The sequence below is a fragment of the Malus domestica genome, chromosome 12, assembly GCF_042453785.1.
Source record: "Malus domestica chromosome 12, GDT2T_hap1".
NCBI lineage: Eukaryota > Viridiplantae > Streptophyta > Magnoliopsida > Rosales > Rosaceae > Malus > Malus domestica.
This window is the reverse complement of record NC_091672.1, coordinates 1,230,508-1,249,983: the sequence shown is the minus strand read 5'-3', so window position 1 is coordinate 1,249,983 and position 19,476 is coordinate 1,230,508. Positions and strand designations below refer to the sequence as shown.

Here is a 19,476-nt window from a genome sequence, read left to right as displayed (position 1 = left end):
ATTGGATCCACCAAACGAGTTGTATCCCGTCGACGTTATACCAAGTCATTATCTTCTAAGACAGCAAATCGGTAGTAATTCATTCGGCCGACAATCAACCATTCGAAGCTAATATGATTCAGGCTCATTATTACGATGATCGCATCGGCTACATTACCCTGCAAGGTTTCAACGAGAAATGATGGCCGACTCGGATCTCAGTTCAAAAAGTCATCAAGGTTGACGTTGATGCTGTTCACCAGGATTCGGCGAGACTTAGATTGGCTGACCTAATTTCCAATCTTGATGTCTGATACCAAACAAAATTGATGTCATGTTGTAGTTTCATCCACCATGGAATGACTGTTGGCCCACTGGTATGCCATTTCCAATCAACTGAATTCTGGCATGAACTTAGTCGAGTTCCTCACCGAAGAAGATAACGGTCAAGTCCTGTTACTTGGTAAAGTCCAAGCTGCCTCGACCAAGCTCGAAGACAGTCGACCCCAGGTCAATGATCCATTAGAGGAAATAAATGTTAGAACGACCGATGACCCTCGACCTTTATTTATTAGTGCCTTGTTACCTCAACCAATGAAAACAGAACTCTGTTAGTTACTCAAAAAATTTAAAGATTGTTTTGCTTGGAGTTACCATGAGATGCCTGGTCTAGATCGAACATTTGTCAAGCACGAATTACGCATAAAAACTAGCTGTAAGCCTTTTCGCCAACCCCCCCCCGACGATTCTCGACCGAAGTACAACTCGGCATAAAAGACAAACTCGTTCGACTTTTAAAAGCTGGGTTTATTCGGACAACCCGATACATTGAATGGTTGGCGAATATAGTCCCTGTTTTAAAGAAAAGCAGTTTGCATCGATTTTCGTAATTTGAATTTGGAAACCCCTAAAGATGAATAGCCAATGCCGATTTCAGACTTACTAATTGACGTTGCAGCAAACCATGAGATGTTATCTTTCATGGATGGCCATGCTGTCTACAACCAAATCTTCATTGCCAAGGCCGATGTCCACAAAACTGCTTTTCATTGCCCGGGGGTACTCGAGACCTACGAATGGGTAGTTATGCCAATCGGCCTTAAAAACGCCAGTGCCACATACAACGTGCTATGAATACCATCTTTCATTACCTGATTGGTATGGTCATAGAGGTGTATATCAACGATGTGGTGGTCAAATCAAAGCACCGCTCGAGCAATCGACACTCCACCCCCGACGACCAAGAAACAACTATAGTCTTTACTTGACAAGATTAATTTTCTCCGCCACTTCATTGCCAATTCGACGGAAAAAGAAGGCTTTATCCATGCTTTTGAAACTCAAGGATTCTGACAAATTCGAATGGCACGAAGAGCATCAAGATGCTTTCACACAAATCAAGGTCTCCCTCACGACCCCACCCGTCCTTGTGCCTCCTCAACACGGCAAACCTCTCAAGTTGTATATCTCAGCGACCGAGGAATCCATCGGTTGTCTTCTTGAACAAAACAACGACACCGGATGAGAGTAGGCTATTTTTTATCTTAGCCGGAATCTCAACTCACCTGAGGTAAATTATTTAGCCGTCGAGAAGCTCTATCCGGCCTTGTTTTTCACCATGTCAAAATTCAGGCATTACATGCTCCCATTAGTTACTCAAGTCATCACCCAAACAAATGTTATTTGCTATATGCTCACTCGGTTGATAGTAAAAGGCCGAATTGGGAAATGGACAATGGCACTATCCGAATTCAATTTACAATATATGCCCTAGAAAGCCACCAAAAGGATAAGCACTAATTGATTTCTTACCTCAACATCCCTCCCTATACGATTTTGGGCGCAACGACGCCGAAATTGGCATGGTGGAAACACATGATAATTATTGGAAGATGTATTTTGATGGCTCTAGTACCCTGGCGTTGGAATCGTCATCCAATCCCCAGATCACCACCGCTGGTATTTTTCTCTCAAGCTGGATTTCGATTGTACGAATAATCAAGCCGAATATGAAGCCTTTATCATCGGCCTTAACACCCTTCATGACTTGAAGGCAGCATGCGTACTCGTCCTTGGCGATTCAGAACTTGTAATTAACTAACTCAATGGAACTTTTTGTTGCATGAGTTGTACTCTGGCGCCTTATCACATGGTCGCTAGCTATTTGGCCAACTCATTTGAAAGCATCACATTCAAGCACATCTTACAAGTTTGAAACACTGACGCAAACGAACTGGCTCAAATAGCCTCGGAGCACAACTCCTGGGAGGCAAGCTAGGCCGGGTAATACCAGTAATACGACGACCACACCCGGCCCTGGTTAATCAACAAGTTTTCCAACATGACTACATGATCAGTACATGAGTCATGTCCTTACCTTCGTTGTTGGAACGAGAAGATCCTGTAGATGTTTGCACGGTCGAAATATTACCAGACGATTGGAGAAGGTCAATCATGCAATATCTCAATAATCCTAATAGCAAACATAACCGCAAGATAAAGGTATATGCCACAAATTAAGTAATGTACCAGAATGAGTTGTACCGAAAGGGTAAGGACGGTTTATTGTTATTATGCATCGGTCCGCAAGAGGCCGCCCAAACGATTACAGAGGTACACGAAGGAATATGCATAGCTCATCAATCCGGACGCAACACGCGTTGGCTGCTTCGATGACACGGCTATTTCTGGCCGAGTATGTTGAAAGATTGCATTGAGTACGCATGAGGGTGTGTACAATGTCAAATTCATGGGCCTATACAAAAAGTCACAGTCGAATTACTTCACTCGGTCACCAAACCATGGTCGTTCAAAGGATGGGCTATGGATGTGATTAGCAAAATTACGTCGTCTTCAGGGTTAGCAAATGATGCATGGATACTCATTATGACGGACTACTTCACCAAGTAGGTAGAAGCAATATCATACACCAAGTTAATGTCTAAAGAAGTTTGTAATTTTGTGGAAGAAAACATCGTGACTAGATTCGGCGTACCAAAAACAATCATAACGGACAACAGTACAATCTTTACACTGACAGGTTCAAGGAATACACGACGAGTTTGAAAATTCAGCTCGATAAGTCTATGTCGTATTACCCACAGGCGAATGGACATGCCAAAGCAATTAATAAAGTTTTGTTCGGTATTCTTGAAAAAATGATAAAAGAAAAGTCTGGTATGTGGCATTTGAAGTTAAATGAAGCATTATGGGCATATCAAATTTCACTACGATCATGGATAGGGACGACCCCATATGCGTTAACCTATGGACATGATGCCATGTTACCGGTCGAGCTAAGCATAAATTCGTTGCGAGTTATCGAACAAAGTAATTTGTTCAGTGCCGAGTACAGTCAGGCCATGAGACAAGAGTTAGAAGACTTGGAGGAAGTTCGGCTTGATGCCTATAATTTATTAGCCACACAGAAAAAGATTGCCGAACGAGCTTATAATCGACGAGTCAAACAAAAGACATTCGACGAAGGAGAGTTAGTTTGGTAAACCATGTTTCCAGTAGGAATTAAAGATCCTAGATTAGGAAAATGGTCATCGAATTGGGAAAAACCATTCATTATCCACAAGGTTCTCGACAAGCGACATACCACTTCAAGGATCGAACTTGTTCAATTCATAAATTACCAATCAATGGGAAATTCTTAATGAAATATTATCCAGTCATTTGGGAAATGCAAGAATGAAAGATCCATTTCATTAATTTTGCAAAAGGACATACAAGCAAAATTACCAAAAAATCCAATAGCCTACTACTAAAGACAAAGTCCTAAGGGGTCGAGGGAATGAAGGCTTCAAGAGCGGCTTTCAGTTCCAACCACCTTACTTCGCCCATCGTGACTTCAGCCTACCTTGTTCTCTTATCAAGTTATAGTTGCTATATCTGATTTGCGCCATCTGCGTAGTTCGTCAGTCGAGACTTATTTGACTCGAAATCCTTCTTAAGCTCTGAAGCAATGACCGACCTTTGACATTGAAGTTTGGTGATTTGACAATCGAGGTCGGTCAGTCGTTTCTTCTTTACTTTTATTACCTCAAGCTCTAGCCAAATAGCTTCATGAGCGACCATTACAGCCTTAAGGTCGTCCTTTGCCTGGAGAACCCTTTCATAAGTAGTGAAGTATTGTCGAGTTTGCTCTAAGACATTTGATAAGTGAACAACACTTTCCGTGCTCAACAAGCCACTGGCTACAAGGTCGTTCAGGCACTCTCCTACGAAGTCGAAGCCTTTGCGTTGAAGAACTTGGGAGGCCGAAAAGGATAGAAGCTTTTGCAACTTGATGAGGCATCAGACTCGGCTGCAGTTGTAGAAGACTCAGCTGTAATGCCAGAAGGCTCATCCACTCCGGAAGTGCTGGAAAGAAGGGCATCAAGCTCGACCTCCCATGAAGGATGCACAAAAAGAGTTGTTAGGAAAGAAGAATCCAAAAGAATGGCAAATAAGGAAGTCATGATAAACCTGTTGAGAAGAGAATTCAGCTATATCCGCTGGTTCATTGCTCGAACCTAGAGAGCTTAATAGCCGAGCCTAGTGTTTAAGACAGCCTTTTAATTCACGCGGCTGATGAAGACTATCTACATTTGATGGCCACTAAGGTTAGAGTTGTTCTCGGCCTAGAAATCTTTTTCTAGAATTATCATGGGTCGTCTAGTCATCACAGGCCGTCCAGTCAGGATCAGCCGAATTCTATTGCATGACGGATTGGTTTAGATAAGGATGGAGTAATCTAAACCTAGTGAAATGGGGAGGCTTAATAGGCTAATGATGCTGAGACTTAAAAGATGAATCTGGTTTGTTAATTAGCTCGGTTCAAAGTCCTTTTGGAGTTAGGATTAGCCGAAACCTAATCATATTAAGTTGAGAAGTTCTAATTCGAGTATGATTTTAGCCCGACTATGAAGGGTTTCGCTACTATAAATAGAGGAGGGAGTGTACGTTCAAAGCTCTCTCCAAATCAACAGATAAATTGCCCTGCGCAAAGCTTCTCAACAACCCTGAGAATTTTATCCGTATCCCCTTTCTTCCCGCCAACACATCTTCAGTTTAGATAAACAACACTGTGAAGGCAACCGGCGACATCTTCAGTTTGGATAAACAACACTGGAGTTGTAGAATCAGCCGATCAAGGAGCACCTTCAGTTTAGATAAACAGCATTGCTTCGAGACCAGCTGGTTATTTATCCAAGTTTCGGTCGACAAGGATTTTCGAGTCCTTATTGGTAGAGGTCATCTCATCAGCCTTCTCGGCGAAGTGAGGTGTTACAGGTTACTACATTCAGCACATTGAAAGCCGAATTTGATATTGAACTTTGCATAACTAGCAGCCTTGTCTTCAGGCTCTAGAACCCGAAGGCCGATACATGTTCCTTCCTCGGCCGCAACCGCAATATTAAGAAGTCAATAGCGTGCCCAACACTACATTAATATATTTTACTCCCCGACCAAACTCGACCGACGAGTTGGCATGCCCCACACACAACCGAATGACGTAGTTAGCTTATTAATTACTCGGCATGTGCGCCACGTATGCTTGGTAGTTTTAAGGTCAACAATACTTCATCTCCACCAAATTTTGATAAGTTTTTACTACGCATATAATCCTTAACACTCACTCTTTTTCAGAGCTACTGACTTAAGCATCGAAGATCTATTGGCCAAACCCTTTCCCACCCACCCCAACCTCATGGGTGCGTGTGGCTTTGGCCTTAACCAAAGGTGTTTATTGTTTTATAAGTATAAATTTGTCAAGACTGAAGACGGCGGATTCTTTCTACCATAGTGGTATTTTTTTTTTCTTTTTTGTTATCAGAAACGACAGTGGTTATCTATTGTTCGATTTAATGCAACAATGGGAAATATTTGACATTTGTTATTGTACTATCTTTCACGTGGAATTAAAATCTACAATGGATGACTACAATTTTTTTGCACTATGAAGTCTAAAAGAACAAGGATCTCATCTTAAAATCAAAAGAAAACTAATGAAAATGACTTGAAAACTTTGAGTTTTAACCAAAATGACAAAAAGGTGTTGTAAATGAATAGTACAATGAGTGACTTTTTAGAGTAAAAATTTCCTTAACGTTAAGAGTGAACAGTACAAGAAGTGTTTCGTTAAGACTTCTTAAACTCAATACATGATATATTTATATTTGACTCAATCAACAAAATGAAAAGAAAAAGAGAAAACTCGATCGATAAAATATGGACAAAGAAAGTTGCAAACTGATAGACACTCTAATTTCCTTTTCTATCATTTTGTGAGAGCCTTTCTCCTTTTTGTGACAGCCTAGTTTAGTCGTTCGGTGGCAGTCCTTTTTCCTTTTCGCTTTCCTTTCTTTCCATCATTGTCAGCCTGCTTTTCCCTAACCCAATTTTCTTAGTCCCCCTAATCCTCTTGCCTTTGATTTAACCATCCTTAGCCCTATATCGGAAGTCCTTATTGGCGAATTCATCCCTCCACCTCTTTCCGTCGCTATTTGCTGCGACTTTATGGAAAGGTGTGTAGAGTTTGGCTCGAGTTTCCACACCACCACTTTCCTTGTGTTTGCCGATCTTGGCACTATATCTTGTGGGATGTATTTTCCCACTGACTTCCTTTGCTTTGTGGTTTAGATCTTTGTGGTGGTTGTTGGAGGAGGATGGAGCTTTCTTCTTTTTCGACTTCAGGGATTGGTGTGGCTTGATCTCTTGCGTCTTCAAGGAGTGCTGGGTTGTGCTGAATGGGTGGTGCTCCGGCAGCCGGGGCAGTAGGCTGCTAGGTTTTTGCTCTGTGTTTTGCTGTTTTGAGCTCCAATCCTTGTGTTGGGTTGGGATCCTTTCTGTGCTGCTTTGGTGGTCCATTGCTATGCTTTGTACTTCACTTGTAATTTTGCCCTGTTTGTGTAAATTTGTTGTGCCGGGAATAAAACCTACTTTTGACAACAATAAAAAAAAATTAAAAAATTAAAAAATTAAAAACGTAAAAGGTGACAGCTCATAATTAAGTATTGGACAAATGTAACTAATGGCTAGAAGTCATGACATAAATACAAACCAAAGGTTTGTATATGTTGCACAAAAAACCATTGCTTCCTAACTAGTTAGGGTACGCCAAAACTTTGACATAGAAATATGAGTAAGATATGTGCTAAGGAATTCGCATGGGCGATTTCCTCCCATTGATTTGTGTGGATTGACTCTCACCATCAACAGTCAAAAATTGTATACATGCACTTGTACGCGATATTTTAACCTAGTTGCATTATAGTGTGTGTCTACCTCCATATGTTCGTAAATATTCACATCATGCTGCATATTGTTCACAAACTAATAATTATTGAGTGCGACCTTAGGCAGGAGGACGATTGATCGATCAAAGTCCGGCCCCCATATGAACTTGAAATTTTGTCAAGTGGTCCTATGAATTTGCAGCCTAGGTAAATTACTCTACCCTGGGCTACGAGCCAAATTAAATAATGCATGATTGGTATTCTGGCTGGGTTCATGGCCATGATTTTTGTGTGTGGAGGCAATAGGCTTACTGAACTTTTGGTGCAGCTATTTGCAGTTATTTTTTCCTAGATTCTTTATGGTCCAAAAATGTGGTAACCTATTATTCGATCTTTAATGCAAGAGATTTAGTTTGAGAGTTTTAACAAAACATTTTCGGTACTGTTCACTTTTAATGAAAAACCACATTTATACATTTCCTTAATACTATTCAGTATACCTTTAAAAATGACATTTCATTAAAAGAGAAGTTTTTTTTAACTTTTCGTTAATTTTCCTATTTAATTTTTGTTGTACGTTTTATTTTTATTGTTAAATTAAAATCGAACAGTAAATAACTGAATCATGAAGTTAGAAGAACGAAACGCTTATTTTAAAACCAATACACGATATATATTTATGTTCAATTAACAAAATGAAATGGAAAAGAGAAAAATCGATGCAATATAGACAAAGTAAGAAGGTGACACCTCATAATTAGTTACTGGATAAATGTAATTAATGGCTAGAAGTCATAGACGTGAATACAACCAAACCAAAAGGTGCAAGTTGCACAAAAATCCATTTCTTCCTGGCTCTAATTAGGGTTCGCCAATAATTTGACATAGAAATATGAGCAAGAGATGTGCTGGTGCTATATATGGAATTCGCATGGGCGATTTCGCCCCATTGATTTGTGTGGAGTGACTTCTAACCATCAACAGTTACAAAGAGAAATGTTAATGGAACTATCTTAAAAGTGGAATTATTTATATAGATTTTCTGCTATTTTATGTTTTTGCACAATGTTTTATAATGTTTGTTTGAGAATTAACGTTAAATTGTGAGATGATGGAGAGTTCATAGGGTCACACTTTAAGAGAGTCTCTTTAGCATATCTCCCGTCACAAATTGTATACATACACATGTAAGCAATTGTCTGCTTAGTAAATTTCGTACAAGTAATTGAGATGACAATTAAAAATATTATCATAAACACGAAATTTTTTTTAAATAGAAAAAAATTAGGTGAAATTAATTAGCTCTTCAGCAACGATCGTGTGCGAGACACCTACTCTATTACGAAGGGGAGATAACCATTACAAGCAGATAGTGACAAAAATGACATATTTGCTAACATGCATTTAAGAGATGAGCTCTGTCATTGCATGCAAAAATCACGTGTATTAAAGAATATTAAGTTTGTGTATCTAAGCATATCACAATTAAGATAAGTAATGATCACTCTATAGAAGTGAAACCAGGCAAAAAGAGTCACTCACTCTCTTGAATATTATAAGGTCTTACATCATCGTTAGTCATTAGGAGAGAGGATACATGTCATGACACCCGTTGCAGTCAATTCAAAAAGTGTTTACCATTTTTGGCACACTGCATTCTTAAAGCCGTGCAGAAATCTGAATGGTCTCAAAAGCTTTCAATTTTTGTCCAATTTCTTCGCAGTATAGTCCAATACATGGGTACGTATATCATCTTCTGAGAGAACGAACATATCCTCTTTCTTGCAGACCTTGACAAGACTGATCGATATAGCAAATAGCTATAAGACAATAATCAGTAAGGTGACGAGAAGTTCACCCTCCCTTACCATCAATTATTGTAAAGCCCAATTGTTTGTGTTTAGACGTGATATTACGTCATCAGTCCGAGTAATCAAGGCCGTTGAATGAGCAGAGTTTTAAGACGTTGAAATGTAAAATATGAAATTGATTTCAATCACTTTATATTATATGGTTGTGTAATAATCCGAATTGAGTTGTGATTAATTTATAACATGAAGATCATGCCGTGCATTCAGGTGTTGGATAAGAGTTGTATTAGTCAGCAAGCAGAGAAGGAATAGCGATTAGCCTTTGTGCAGCGTGGCGATCAGCACGTAGCAAATGGGATAAAGATGAAAGTAAATGGGATGGTGATGATCAGAATGGTTTTGTGGGATAATGCAAAACTACCAAACAACAGGGTGCTCGTGCTGTATTTAAAATGATTTGGATGGAAGTGATGAAATGATTTGGATGGAAGTGAAATTATTTGGATGAAAGACATTTTGGTCAAATGTCTACGTTCTGATCAACATGGAAAAGTTAGTTCTCATCATGTTTAACCACAAGGCTGTACGTGAATATTTGTCAAGAGAGTTATAGTGCAATTTGGAATTTTCACTTTGTTGGCTGAGTTACTCCGGCCCTAGAAGCCTCTGCAACGTAAAAAGAACTCTTAGCTCAACACACAAAAATGTCATGTATAAATTCTCGCTCTACAGAAATCTTCTCAAACTTTTAAGAAAACACTAACTTCCCTAACTTCGTCAACACACAGCATTGTGTTGACAATCAACGATATTTTCAGTATGAATTAATAGCACTAAAGCCGTAGAATCAAGAGACCGAGGAGCACCTTCAATTTGGAGTTTGGCCGACTACCTATCCAAGTTTCTGTCATTGAGAAGTCCTCGTCTTCTCATTGAAAGATGTCATCTCATTAGCTTCTGGGCGAGTGAGGTGTTACCCAGTTACTCAATGTTCAGCATATTGAAAGCTGAACCTCATTCATTCTGCTCGCCGACCATGATCGCTCAAATACAGAAGTCAGCAGTGTTCGACAACACCACCACATTCATTCTACTCACCGACTGAGCTTGGTGATGAGTTGGCAAGCCCGCATTCATCATAAGAACGTAGTTAGCTCATTAGCTATTTGGCCTGCGCACCACATAGGCTAAGTAATTTTTAGAGTGAACAGTTTGATCTCATTTTCTGATGATGTTCTTCTTACTTCGACTCCTTACTTTGATCCCTTCTCATTTCTGTCCATGCGGTTAAAAGTTACGAACCATCAGACTACTTTCTCGAGAGTATCGTGGTTAGTCACATGATTGTTGAAGCATGTCTTGCATCAAAAACCTCATGAAGTTTCATACTAATTGAATCAAAGTCTTGTGTATAAAATCTCATACCTATTGAAATTACACTATTAGTGATTAAGTTAGCAACAATACTATCAATGTTGATTACTAGTGAATTGTTGGATAGTCTCCGCAACTTTGAAATGGACTCAATCATCCAAATTCCAAAATAACAAGAATATTATATAATTCAACCTATAAAAAAAAGATTTAGAAGTTAAAGAAAATTTAAAAATATATATAATTGAATATCAGCTAACCTAAATTTTATATAATTTTGTTAGGAAGGAAATAACAATTATTTTCCTTAGAAATGAAATGATCCTTCTACTAATTTGTCTCACACTGGTCATATTGTAGAAGACACGAAGGCTTTGCAATCCACGATCATTAGAAATATATTTCATCATGTTCGCCGCCAAGCTAACAATGTAGCTCATATCCTTGCATGCTTTGTTGTCCATGGTGAAAAATCTTGGCTATAGTTTGAAGACCCGCCAGATTGTAATTCTGATTTACTTTTGAAGGAATGTAATTCTGTTTAGGCTATGGCCTCTGTGTTAGAGTGATTGGATTAAGTTGATCACGCAAACACTCCAAATATACGCATGCATGTCGATTCTACAACGTACGAGAGTTGGCATGCATCAACCTTTAGCCAAATCCACACACCAAATACAAATACAATTATTTGCGAAACTCACGGCCTAACCCTAACCCTCCCAAAAGAGGCAAGCCTAGTTACACAACCCAACCTTTCTTATATCTTGGGTCTCGATTTTGGAAGAACTCACCGTGTGAATAGTTTGTGCAGGGACCACAAAATTTGTAATTCTGGAGTACCTCATGGAAGTGGTCGCGTGTGCAAAAATTTGGCATGCATGTATATGCCTTTTGTTGTGCTTCTTAGTTTTGTTTGGAGTCTGCTTATAGTTACATAGGTAAAAAAGAGTAGAGAAAGATAATTAACAAAACTAAGAATTAAAAGAATGGTGAAGCAGTAATTACTTTTTAATTTATATACTAATTTTACTTATTAGGGTGTACTATTTATTCCCTACAAAGCCTAAAAAATATGGAATCATTTACAGATGTCTACTTATTTAGAATGAGGAAGTCGGGGATGTGGTGCAAAAAAATGGCTATATGGGCCCTAATGATGTAGATGAAATGGCGGAGTGGTTTGAAGATCAAATTGAGCAAATTGGACTAAAAGAACAAAGCTTTATAAATTTAAGCTTTAGTGTCAGACTTGTGTCTATGTACGACCCTTTATTTCGAGGAGAATGACTTACGCATCAAACTCATTTTTTGAAGTTTAGGACAATTTCAATATTTGGTTATTTCTTAAGTTATATTCTTACTTGGAATCCCATTGCTTAATTAAGTTACATTTTGAATATGTCATCTTGGCCTTATGTTGTTATCTTTCATATTCTTACCAATTAAACTCTTAAGGTTTTCTTCTCTAGTGGATTTCAATGTTCTTGTTCTTTAAGAATAACGTTGTGTACTCTTCTCTTTGTCACACTGCGTCACCCACTAGCCCTCCTAACCTATCAATATGATTCTTGGTTTTTTCAAGTTTAGGATTACATATTTTAAATTTGCATGGCATGAAATATATCAATTCCATGCAATAAGTTTAGGACATGTTTAATAAGCATTTCGTTTTTAGTTTTTTTTTTTTTTTAGGTAGAGATACAAAAAAAATGTATACGTAGAGATGAGGAATGTAGAAAAGTGGAGAAAGGGTGGACACAACCAAAAAAAATACACACTCACAATGACTAGTCACCATCTTGTTTTCCTGAGTTTTGGCCTTTACCGTAACCTATGTATCTGACTAATTCGTGACTAGTTGCTTTAGTCACTGTCCAGTTACAAATGAAGAGAAGGTAGGAAACAAAAGCCAGAAAAGAAAACCTACTAAAAATTGTTTTCACTTTTTACTTTGTATATTCTTCATGCATATTAATTTGTTCCACTTGTGTATATAATCCTTATATTCTTAATAAAAAAAACATTGGAAATCAAAAATTCAAAATTCTTACTCTACAGTTATTTTCATATCATACCTCTCGAATACATATAAGATTCACATATATTTGTGAACCCTACTTTTATTAAAGAGTGGAGAGATTTCTTAGTATGCTAGAAACACAGCTAAGAACTCCAAGTGTAATACTATAATTGTTTGGAAATTTGAGAAAAATAATTTGAACCAATTGTATTATGACATTAGTGTACCAAACCGTGTTTCTGGCATCTTGAAAATTTTCTCGTAGAAGTGATACAAATGTGGTATAAAAGATTTGATAAGTGTAGCATATATTACTCTTGAAACTAAATGATTATCTAACAGATCCTTTAATAAACATGTCATAAAAGTTAAATGCTCTATATACAAGATTAGTCTTGCTCCACACAACGATGACTATTGGATTTATGAAATAAATTAATGTACACCATATTTGGATATGACAATCACTCATACATGACTCTGTTACAACCAAAAAGAGCTTCAGCTGGATGCATTCAAAAGAACAAGAGCCTGGCTAACCTCACAAACAGAAAACACAAGTAAATTGCCACAAGGCCACTCCCCATATATCTATCCAGCTTCATACCCTTCTTTGGCAAGATCACAAGTGCCCAAAGTAAACCACCCATCAAAAACCCTATTGTTTCGTAGAGGGAATGGTCGGTAGGGATGACATATGGGGATGGATACTCAAACCATGATGACAGAACCAGTGACGTTCCCACTCCCACCAATGTGTTAAACATGGGCCCCGCATAGCATCCTGAAATAGCAATTTGGGCCCCATCTGTCCCACCCTTCACTGCCATTGTAGCATTAGCTATCAAATCATTGAGGGAGTTACCCCAAGCTAGGACAGTAAGTCCTAGAATTGAAGGGCTTATCCCTAAAATACTACCATATGATTCTAACAAGCCAACCAACTCTTCAGCAGTAATATACGTCCAAGCTACACTCATCAAAAACCCACCAACAAGCCAAGGGAACAAGCACTCCTTTGGTGGGCTACACTTATTTGTAGTCACGTATGCAAGGTTACTCAAAATTAACCCAATCAGCACTGCTGTCATGTAAGTTACCAACTTACCTCTTGAACTCAGATCTTCCCTCTGTGTGTTACAAAGGGCTGCCAGTAAAATTGGTGCCAAAGCTACAGAAATAACTGCATATGGCTTAGACCATCTTTCTTCGCTCACAACAGGTATAGTCAATCTTCTAGGCAAGTAGAGAGGTAACTCCAAGATATAAATCAATTTTCCCAAATAAAAAAAACAATAATTTTGTTCTTGATCATCATGAAGTCCCGTTTTCAAATTTGCGTTGGAAACGGGTTTATCATCATCAACATAACCAAGTAATGGTATACTTGCAGTACCATCCGCTAAATCATCAAAACTTTGCACCACTGGTAAATACTTTGAAGCTGCAAGATTTTTGTTCCTTTTGTATATTTGAGATACTGAAACAGTACCAACATAAACAAAGTAAATAGCAAGAAAAGAAAGGGCACCCCACAAGTTGATCCTCCCAATGACTATGATTGCCAGAAGGGATGAGAGAGAGAATAAGAAGAAGATGACATCCCTGACAAAGCTGGCCTCATCAACTGAAACCTGGTGAGGGCTTATTAGTATACTAATAACTCCCACCACAATGCTGGACACGAAGAAGGCACCCCCTAATACACTGTTGAGGCCAACATCGCCGTCTGCGGATTTTGTGAACGCAACGATGCTGGAAAAAACATCGGAGGCACCGTTCCCAAGGGAGAGGAGGGTGACGCCGGCGATGGTAGGAGAGAGCTTCAAGATATTGGACAAACTCTCTAGGGAGGAACAGAAATAATTAGCAGCTGTGTTGCCCAATAGATAGAACAAAACAATAAGCCAAAGTAGAACTGCAGCATGACCCAGAATTGGAAACTTGCCAAGACTGCAGTAAAATATTTTCAGATAATGTATATACCCTTTAGGGTTGCAACCTGTGTGGGTTTTCACATACAAACACCTGGATTTATAATCTGCGTGTTGATGGAGATCTTTGCAGCCATTAACTGATTTGATATCCTCACTGAGAATATTTGCACTACTAATACTATTGGATTTAGGGTGGTTTGGTAAGTCTAAGTTATTAGGATGGAGATATGTTGTGATGAGAGAGAGACATAAGAGAAAGAGAAAGGAAATGTTGATGAATAGGGAGAGTTTCTTGGGTTGAGGAATGGAGGTTGAGCTTGCCATTCAAACCAAACAAGAGAGAGCTTGTAGAGAAAGTGTGCTTAAAGATATGTAGATATAATTTGAGTCCACCAACTTTGGAACTTCTGGGGAATCTGTTTTCTGGTGGAGGTAACGTGAAGTATTAGCTTATATATATCACCTAAAGAAATGGACATTTATTTTTGGGAACTTTAACGAAAAGCACCCGGTACTGTTCATTTTAACGAAAAACCACATTTTTACACTAAAAAGTCAATCCTGATACTATTCACTTTACCCTTTATTTTGTCCTTATCATTAAAACTCAAAGTTTTCAAACCCTTTTCATTAGTTTTCCTTTTATTTTTTGGTCGTTAAAATATGAAGAATTGAGTTTATCATAAAATCAATTGACAATATGAAAAATACTATCTCCTCACATGTGACAAATTTTCAAGCTTAGCACGTGGACAACACAAATCGGGTGACGTGGAACACGTGTGGCATTGGGCTTCCACATGAACAGCATACTCTAATATCATGAAAAAAAACGGGTTTTCACCATACAACCAATTTGATAATATGAAAAATATTAACTAAATTACTTATAAGCACAAGAAAAGTCTCTCATTTTCCTGACTTTGGATTCAATCTCAACAAAAGAAAGGGATATATATATATATATATGAAATATTTCATATTAGAGGAAGTAGGTGTTTGAAATTTTGAATTACATATTACTCAAGTAATGACCTCAAGCTATTTTAATTTGTTTGTGGTAAAAGAAAATGTTTTCGGTGTTTAGGATTAAGCCAATCAACATGTAAATTATGTTCAAAAGTAGAAAGTGAAAGGACGACACTTGGCTCCTTCCCTCTACTTTCTTCTAGTAAAGAGCCAAACAATGCACTTTTAAAAATTCATGAGTCCGGACTTAATTAGATAAAGTTTTGGGCACCTTCATTTCTGTACGTAGGAGGATATAAAATAATTATGACATATGGTTTTGTACCCAAAAGAAGTCAAAAAACGAAATTTCCTAAAAGCATTAGGGAGAGGGGGTGCAAAACAAAATATATATCCACAATTCCGCATACTATCATATTATAAATGGCCTCATATTTTAAAAGGCAATTTACTTACTGTGAGTTGCACTTGCACACACCTTTTTGGCATCCTTCGTGGTATGCAACAAGCTTGTCGACAACCTCAGGCTGGAAACAGACAATGAGAACTTGTATTTCCTGTAACTTATTTGATTAGATAGTACTGGAAATGTATGCATGGCAGTAGAGAGCTAGATTATAACTAAGACTTACAAGAAACCAGAACTACTTTGGCAACCCGTACGCTATTGTTTTTTATGGTGCATCTGGGAGAGTTGGGTGGCCTTTAAAGTTCCATGGAACTTTGAATGAATTGTTAGGAATGCACTACAAAAATTATATTTGCGCTTGAAAATAACTAGATGCAATACATAGGTTGAGTAGTGTAATGCAGTGCATTTCTTGTGTTTAAGTAGTGTAGTGCTTGAGTAGTTCATGGGTTGTCAAAGTTTTAGAGAGATGGGACGAATAATTCGACACCGAGACCGGTGAGACACAATCTCAACTTATATATAACGGTTTTCTCAAGTTGTCCCTAAACCCTAGCCACATACGTAAATTGATTATTTCACTAAAAAAAGTTCATATATAATTCACTGAACGCTTAATTGCTTTCCTTCAAGTATGGTTTCTCACAGCCATTTTGAAAGTAATTATCTTCACAACATAACAACTCCATATAGTCCAAACCAATTGTTAGGAATGCAAGCAATCTTGGACGATATAATACTTTGATCCTCTCATTCTCAAAAAGTTTTATTCATAACCTTTTTTTTTCTTTTTATCGATCCCAAAATTTACCGTGTAGAATACGCACATATAATTCATCTTTAACTACTAGACGACCCGTGTAGTTATAACTTCTTCCTTTTCTTCAGAATTAAAGAAGGTATGTAATATATTGATTGGATCGTGACCTGATTAAGTCGTATTATATAGTTTTTACCGAGGGCGGAGCTATGCTTGGGCTGGACTGCGCTCCATCACAGGGCAAATTGTGGGTTTTTAAAAAGTGCCATGCAATTTTTTTGGTCCAAGTTGCCTTTTTTAAATTTAGCCCAGCTTCTTTTCGAAAAATGAGGCCAGCTTATAATGATTTTCTCTTGCAATTTTCACGCACCATTTTTAACTTTTTATACACTTGTATTTATCTTGATTGTTGTTTTTGTTTCATTCATTCAATTCAATAGTCATAAATTATAAAAAATTATCTTTGAGAAACTAAAAATGTGTGTGAAAATTATTTTCTTATGAAATATGATAAAGTTCTAATGTGCTTGCCAGTCTCTCTCTTGCGTTGTGGACTTTAGTCCTATGTTTTCTCATGTTTCTCTTCGGTTTGAATTTGATTTCTGCAATGAGGACGATCCATGAGATCCTTCATAAGTAACCAGTTGCAGGTCCTCGTTGGGAGTGGTAAACAAATATTTTTCAACAAGTAAAAGTTAAACGGAAAATAAAAACCCACATGCTACATGAATACTAATAAAATGCAGCTCCCAATTTCCAACCAAAAGCAAAATTAATCTAGCATTAATTTAAGAGTCAAATATTCCCCCCAAAAAAAATGTTGGTCACTCTTGTTACCAAAATCCTAGGCAACCAACAAACATATCCCTGTCACATTAATATTGAATTAAATAATTTTTGTCAATTATCAAAGAAAAAGCTTTGAAATGCCCAAAAAATCTCTCCCAAAAGGGTTATCATTTTACTAAAGAATCACAGCAATCTCATAAATTTTGAAACATAATTTAAGAAGTCATATAATTTTGGATATATTATGAATTGTTATTGGCACTCTAAGATTTTTAGACATAATTGTTAATGACAATAAGATTTTTAGAGTGTTAATAATAGTTTCCTTTATGTTGTGACATATGTTCTAATACATATTATGATTGTGTAAATCCTAAGTAGAGATAGATTAGGAATCTTTTAGGATCCAGAAGATCTTTCCTAATTGACTTTGTATTACTTGGAGAGCAAGTTTCTTTCTTCCTTATTACTATAAATAAAGGTACAAGGACTGATGAATTAACAAACAATTCCTAAAGCATATTCTTCACTCTCTTTCTCTCTATGCCGCACTCCTTAGTTAAATATAGGTCACAACATGTTATCAACATACTCCTCCATTGCGCTAAGGAATCTGACGTGATTATTCTTCAATCAATGGAGTATTACGTTTCAATTATTCTTAACTTATTAAATTTTGGTTTTCTTGAATTCATATACTTTTATTGATTCAATTTATTTTTCTTATGTTGAACGTGATACAAGCTTTGGAGATGGAAAGCCGAAATTGAAGAAATAATTTTTCTGCATCAAACCAATTCATCAATATCATCACGCAATCAGGTTCTTTCAAAACAACGATTTTTATCTCAATATTTTTACAACCCTGATAGCATGAACATTCACCATAATGCATGACCCAACTTTACATTTTTCGAATTTTAGATTCTACATAAATTGTGTATGCATTATATCCATAATTGTGGAATTATGTGAATTGATATTGCATGAAATTATATATAGATCAGCATTAAATTATATATGCATATAATTGAATCTGAAAAAGAAAAAAAAAACAAAAAGTTGGGTTTTAAACCTAGATGAGCCTCGGCTTCAAGCCGCCTAACCCTAAGCAACCAAGTCGCTAACCTGCCAGGCCAACAGCCTAAGCCACTAGAGTCGAGCCAAGTGGTGGTGCCCTACTTTGGCAGGGATACACCGACTTGCATGCTCTGCTTTGGTAAAGGTGCACTGAACGGTATTGTACTGCTTTGGCAGAGGCTACCGAACAAACCCTTTCCAGTTTCAGTTGGAGTCTACCGAACCCAAATCTAGGTCTATCTCTCTCTCACAATCCTATTTCGAGTTTGTTTTACAACAACATATGGTAAAATCAGGTTTGCTAAGAGGTGGTGTCACGCCCAAAGCATGATCCATGACACGTAAAACTTCAAGAATAAAGAATAGTATTCCTGAACCTCACCCCTGCATACCTAATTCAGTTTTGACGAAATAGATCATTGGTTATACACTTGTATGTGCCTCTACCAATGTTGTGGAGGAGTATCATTCATGTAGTCAATCTGTGAGACTAATTTTGCTCCACCTCACACATTTGGAATAGCAAAATTTGACATAAAAGACCATATTGGGCGAACCCCCTTGTATATTGGTTTACTTTATGAATACTTTATTTTGTTCTTGGATTTAAGATTGGTGTTTGGATGTCATGATTATGCTCGAATAAGAGTTAATCAACAAAAATTACAACATATGACTAATACAATTAACTCATACTTAAGTATGTTTTGTGGGGAAGTTAGCAATATGGTTCTATACTAACTTCATACCTAATCATCCCCTGACAACCTTTTAGGCTTATCCAACCTGATTGTGAGGCATGGCACTGCCTTATATTGTCCAATGGTATAAATTTTACCACAAAGGGAAGCCTTATACTCACTCATTCCGGAAGAACGCCTTTTGAGCTTTAAGGATATTAAAGAGCATTATTACCATATTGAAGCCAATGTAGAAATGGAGTAAAATTCCTTGGCATATTACCATATTGCACTTCCTACGAATATAGCCAAAAACATATTCTAAAGAAGATGGAACACTTAATGAGTGAATTACACCCATTTAGGCCCATTATGTGGCCGGCCAGAAACCCGCAGTTTCAAAGGAATTTTCGTTGTGAATGTACGTCTGGGATATCTA

At 37.5% G+C, this 19,476-nt stretch overlaps 1 protein-coding gene and 1 long non-coding RNA gene across 3 annotated transcripts in view; one reads left to right on the top strand and one right to left on the bottom strand.

The window, feature by feature from the left end:
* Window positions 1-19,476, top strand: part of LOC139190188 (uncharacterized) — a 100,497-nt gene that overhangs the window by 19,352 nt on the left and 61,669 nt on the right. The window lies entirely within an intron of this gene.
* On the bottom strand, window positions 12,757-14,773 carry LOC103449352 (cation/calcium exchanger 1). The gene has a single exon (XM_070810104.1). The coding sequence runs from the start codon at window positions 14,672-14,674 to the stop codon at window positions 12,929-12,931; it is 1,746 nt and encodes a 581-aa protein (XP_070666205.1). The 5' UTR covers window positions 14,675-14,773; the 3' UTR covers window positions 12,757-12,928.